At 44.1% G+C, this 5,175-nt stretch overlaps 1 protein-coding gene across 1 annotated transcript; it reads right to left on the minus strand.

Moving 5' to 3' along the window:
* Positions 1-473: 473 nt before the first annotated feature.
* On the minus strand, positions 474-3,130 carry LOC135593871 (probable auxin efflux carrier component 1c). Its single transcript, XM_065084185.1, has 6 exons — positions 1,810-3,130; positions 1,469-1,742; positions 1,287-1,372; positions 1,032-1,189; positions 871-947; positions 474-785 (listed from the first exon to the last, which is right to left on the minus strand). The coding sequence occupies exons 1-6, from the start codon at positions 3,032-3,034 to the stop codon at positions 719-721; spliced, it is 1,887 nt and encodes a 628-aa protein (XP_064940257.1). The 5' UTR covers positions 3,035-3,130; the 3' UTR covers positions 474-718.
* Positions 3,131-5,175: the final 2,045 nt, after the last annotated feature.

Below are 5,175 nucleotides of genomic sequence, written 5' to 3' on the forward strand. Positions count from 1 at the left end.
AGGTACTCCATCGGAAAATGCAGGAAAGAGAGGAGGTCTTTGTTGAAGTGGAGCAAATTTCTTGTGTTCTGTCAGAGAGCAAACTCCAAGGGGGAGTGACTGGATATTGATTCCTTGCAAATTACTACTGTTAGATTCGAATTGTGATTGCATGTGCTATAAATGAAAAATGAACAAAGAAATCTTGCTAGTGCTACTAAAATAGTTGTAGCAAGAAGAAAGCTTTGGAGTGTTCAGCGCCTGAAGAACCGGGCAACATCGCGGACGATCGAGAAATGACAGCAGCAGCAGTAGATGGCTGCGTCGGGTGGTTCGGTCTGTCGATGAATATGCCAAAGGGGTCGGTGTCAAACCCCGAACGGGGGAGGGGGCCTTATGGACGGGAAAGAATCAAACATCTCATCCGCATGCCCCACAACACTTTTCACTCGCAAGAGCAACTGAACCATCCATTCTGTCTAATTCTGCGCTACTGTTCACAATGATGTACTGCTACTTCATTCACAACCAACAAAAGCATAGCAAAGAGGAAAACAGCAACCACAAGTTCGGGATTGAATGGCACACAGGTTTTACAACAAAATTCTACTTCCCTTTCTGCGGTTTCTGGTTGCTTTCTCTTTTACTTGTGTCCATTTTGTCCGCTGCAGCTTGTCTGCCGGTGTGGTGATGCGGTCATGACTTCCTCCTTCCTGTCGCTTGTGTCATGCTCTTGACATCATATGCCCAGTAGGATGTAATACACCAGTGTGATGGGCAGGGCGATTAGCATTCCAAAGATCACTCTGCGGCAAGAGAGCATGAAATTTACCTGAAGGAAAACAATGAAGCAAGGCAACAGAAAAAGAATGCCGGCTGAGATGTACTCACGCTGTGCTAAGGATATCAGGATGCACATTGTACTCCTTGGCAAACACAAAGGGAACGATGCCTTGAGGCAGCGCTGCCTGTCCATGACAAAGAGAAGGAAAGAAGAAAAGTCATGCATTTAAGTGGTGTCGGGTGAGATGGAGGAGGGGTCATAAAAGTACCTGTACAATGGCGATGCGCAAGAGAACACCACGTAGGCCGATGGCTAGGGAAGCCACAGCCATGACAGCCGGGCCTGTTAGGAACCTCACCGCCATGGCGAAAGCTGCTGCCTTGTTCCCACATGCTATGACCCTTGGCTGCAACGCCATGAACAGACCTGAAACCCCACTCCGACAGCAATCCAAATCCCGATCAGTAAAATCAAAGAAATAGGGCACGTGAGACAAGATACACAGAAACACATGAATACGGACCAAGGCTGAACATGGCCATTCCAAGGCCAGCATCCGACAGTATGGAGATGGACTGCAACACGATCGCAGGCATCTGAACATTCCATCTGCAGTGCCAGCAGAAGCAAGGTAGCATGAGTTGGAGAATTGTAATACGAATCTTTACTATTGATGTAAGGGTGACACTGTTCCTGTTCGATTACCTGAAGCAGACGAGAGCCCAGATGATGCCGATCAAGCTGGAGTAGGTGTTGGGATTGCGGATCAGCTTCCGCCAAACCATGATCAGTATCAGCCTGGTCATGACGCTGGTCGGCGGCATCGCTGTCACTTCTCGTAGCCCTCCTTTCTTGACCTCCTTTACCTTCTCATCTCCCTCATGCTGAGCTGTGCCATCTTTGTCCATGGCTGCCCTGTTGCCAAAGCTGAAATCCTCTCGCCCTACATACTCATCCCTGTTCTCCCTCCGGCCATCCACTGTAAACCAAATCGGCTCCATCGAATTGACCCTTTCCATCGAACCAACTGAAAATAACTACTTTACCTTTGCCGGGAGAAACTGCCACCCTGACATCTTTTATACCGGTAGGATCTGTCGACGGCACACCGTACTCCTTGCCGTTGCCGAACACGTCGGAGACTGGAGATGCGCTTGAGCTCCACAAGAACATGTGGAGGTCCTTCCCCCCTCCGTCCTCCGTCTTCGACAGATGGGGTTGTCCATTGGCTCTTTTAGGCCCGCTCGTCCTTGACGCCGCCTGAACGAACACAGCTGGATTCGGAGCCGGGTAGTTCGGAGATGCTGCGGTAGTAGTAACTGGAAATTGGTTTTGGATCCTAGGCTTGGCACCCGCAGGATTTCCGGCACCGTGCTCCTCCTCGTAGTTGGACGGTCTCGGTGTCGTCGCCGCCGCCGCCGCCGCCCCTGCTCGCACCCCGTAGACGTCGGCCGCCCCGAAATTGGAGCCCCTGCCGGCCACCATGGAGTAGAAGTCGTTGTGGTTGAAGCTGGAACCTCTGGGCGTGGGGTTGCGCGACGACTGCAGCGAGTAGATCTCCGCGTTGGTGAGGTTGGACGGCCGGGGTGTGGCCGCCGAGAAGCCCATCGAGCGCCTGGGGTAGACGTCCGACCGCGACGCGTTCGACCGCCTCACGGTGATGTGCAGCTTGCCGTCCTCCATGACGTGCGCCTCCGTCTCGAGCGCGTCGCGGCCGTCGAGCGAGACGACGTCGGAGTCGACGCTGATGGAGGCGATGGCGCCGGCGGTATCAGGGAACTGCTCGGCGATGAGGAGCTTGGCGGCGCGGTACTCGAAGAGGAAGAGCATGAGAGTGTACCAGATGATGCACTGGAGGACAACGATCTGGACCATGAGACTGTGGGAGACCTCTCCATACATGCCCCGAAGGAGGGGGATGCCCATCACCAGGGTGTTGGGGAGGGTCCCGAGGGCGAAGGTGGTGATGGTCCAGTCGAGGCGGCCGCGGCGGCTGAGGACGCCCCAGGCTGCGAGCCCGGCCAGCACGATCAGCTTCTGCAGGGTGTCGGCGGCGATGAACCGGAGGTTCATGGTGTAGGGGTCATTCCCAGAGATGAAGTGGAAAGAGAGGAGCGGCACGGCGAAGAGAGCAACGAAGCGGTTGATGCCGGAGCACTGGGTCGGCGTGAAGACCTTCCACCACTTCACGGAGCCGTAAGCCAGGATCATGGCTACGTACAGCGGCACCACCGCCGTCATCACATTGTAGAAATCCCCCGCCGTGATCATCTTCTTCTTCCTCCTCTTCCTCCTCCCGCAAGTGCGTCTTAATAGCTGCGTTGGACTAACGACCTCCTCCTCTTCTCTAGGCTAAAATAAATTGACACCTCTTAGGCCTTTGAGCATCTTGCAAATAAGCCCCCCTTCTACTAGAAGCTTTTAGTCCATAACATTTCACTATTTAGTCTATGATTCTTAGTATCATATATATTATTTTGTCCTCATCAGCATCAAATAATGTCTATCAAAATAATATAGAGAAATTTATCAAATGGTATTTATTGACAATATCAAAAGTTACAAAAAGAACTAAGTGATATCAGATAGTCAACGAATATCCATTCATGGGTGTGTACAACAGTATTAAATAGTAAAAGACATGATGATATTTATTGCAGCATTCCTACTATAGGATACTGTTTGTCCTCATCAGTCTTATTAACTAATGGATGTGAAATACAACAAAACAATAGAGGTGATATATATATATATATATATATATTAATTTCTCAGAGTTGGAGGGATATCCTTGCGATCATAGCTTGGTTAGTGGCATGATTGAATGTTTTCCTTAGCTAAAGATTATGAATGAACTCAGATTCTTATTGTTCATCGTCTTCTTCTTTTTCTATGTAATCGACAAGTCAGTAAACATATGTGGTTGGAGACGAGCGAAGAAAAAGGTGTTTGACTCTTTGTAGATGATGTTTCTTGGGGACAAATTGTATATTCTCACGCTGGGCTTCGCCTGTCACGATCATCTCCCAAAACCTTCGCTGCATTCCATTTTTTTTCTGCTATCGCAGTTTACGAGAGGACATTATGTACCAGAGCATACTGTAAAATAAGTCATTAATTATGATTATATTTTATAATTAGTTATCTTTAGTATCTCGATATTTATCATTTCAAAAATTATATTAAGATCTTTACGAAAAAATAAAATATTGAATCTAATTTTTTTTATATCATCGACTATGCTGATAAAAATATCATAATAATAAATCGAAGATAGATAAAGTCAACATATGTTTATTAGTAAACCCTATGATATTTTCATTAATAGAATCGATGACGTGAGTAGAAACGAAGTTAAATATTTTACTTTCAAGATCTTAATATAACTTTTGAAAGTATAGGGATTGAGGTAACTAATTACAAGAGATAATATGTAATTAACTTCTAATTTTATGATGAAAACTCGATAACGATTAGAGAAGAGTCGGGCCTAGTATTATCGAAAAAAGAAAAATAAAAAAGTAAACTAGGATGTCATGGATCATCTCCCAAAACCTTCGCTGCATTCCATTCTTTTCTGTTATCGTTTGTGCAGTTTACGAGAGGAGTACTCGAGCATACTGTAAAATATGATTATCTTTTGTAAATCTTTATATTTTTAAAAATTATATTAATTTTTTTATAAAAGTAAAATATTTAAAAAAAAATTTTATATCGTCGACTGAGACAAACTCAGTACGTGTTGAGTGGTAAACCCTATAATATTTCCGTTAGTAGAATCAATGGTGTGAGAAGAAATAAAATTAAATATTTTACTTTCATAAATATAGAGATCCTAATATAACTTTTAAAAATATAAAGATCAGGATACTAAAGATAACTAATTATAAAAAATAATCTATAATTAACTCGATAACTAAGGATCGGGATACTATTGTATCATTGCTTAACACAAGCATTTCATCCTATCCTCTAGCAACTGAAACTCGGGATTCGGAAACAAGGGTTGATGTAATTGAGCTAGAACCATTAACTTCAAGGCAAAAAAACTACTATCGGTATTAAACAAGAACCAGACCAATACTTGTCAACTTCAGACTCAACTCGAAAGAGTCGTCTAGTATTATCGAAAAAAGAAAATAAAAAAGTAAAACATGAATCATATTGACAAAGTTTTTTTTGTTTCTGAAGTAAGTATAATTATATTTAAAATCTGTGTTTTTTTATTTCACTTTCAAGATCTCTATGTTTTCTTTTAAATAAAATGGATATATTTTTTTTAAAGGAATGCAAACATGAAAATGTATAATGGTAACTCCATCATTAGCTACTTCGTTTTTATTTATTAGTTTCGTACTTGTACTAAATATTAACTTTACCGCATTAAGAACACGTTGTACGGAGATAGAATT

The sequence above is a fragment of the Musa acuminata genome, chromosome BXJ1-9 (assembly GCF_036884655.1).
Source record: "Musa acuminata AAA Group cultivar baxijiao chromosome BXJ1-9, Cavendish_Baxijiao_AAA, whole genome shotgun sequence".
NCBI classification, from domain to species: Eukaryota; Viridiplantae; Streptophyta; class Magnoliopsida; order Zingiberales; family Musaceae; genus Musa; species Musa acuminata.

Excerpts from the sequence above, each read along its gene's own strand:
- LOC135593871 (XM_065084185.1), bottom strand. The coding sequence starts at position 3,034 with ATGATCACGGCGGGGGATTTCTACAATGTGATGACGGCGGTGGTGCCG. Across the intron at positions 1,743-1,809 it reads GGCAGTTTCTCCCGGCAAAG|TGGATGGCCGGAGGGAGAAC; the intron begins GTAAAGTAGTTA and ends TTTGGTTTACAG. Across the intron at positions 1,373-1,468 it reads TGGGCTCTCGTCTGCTTCAG|ATGGAATGTTCAGATGCCTG; the intron begins GTAATCGAACAG and ends CTGGCACTGCAG.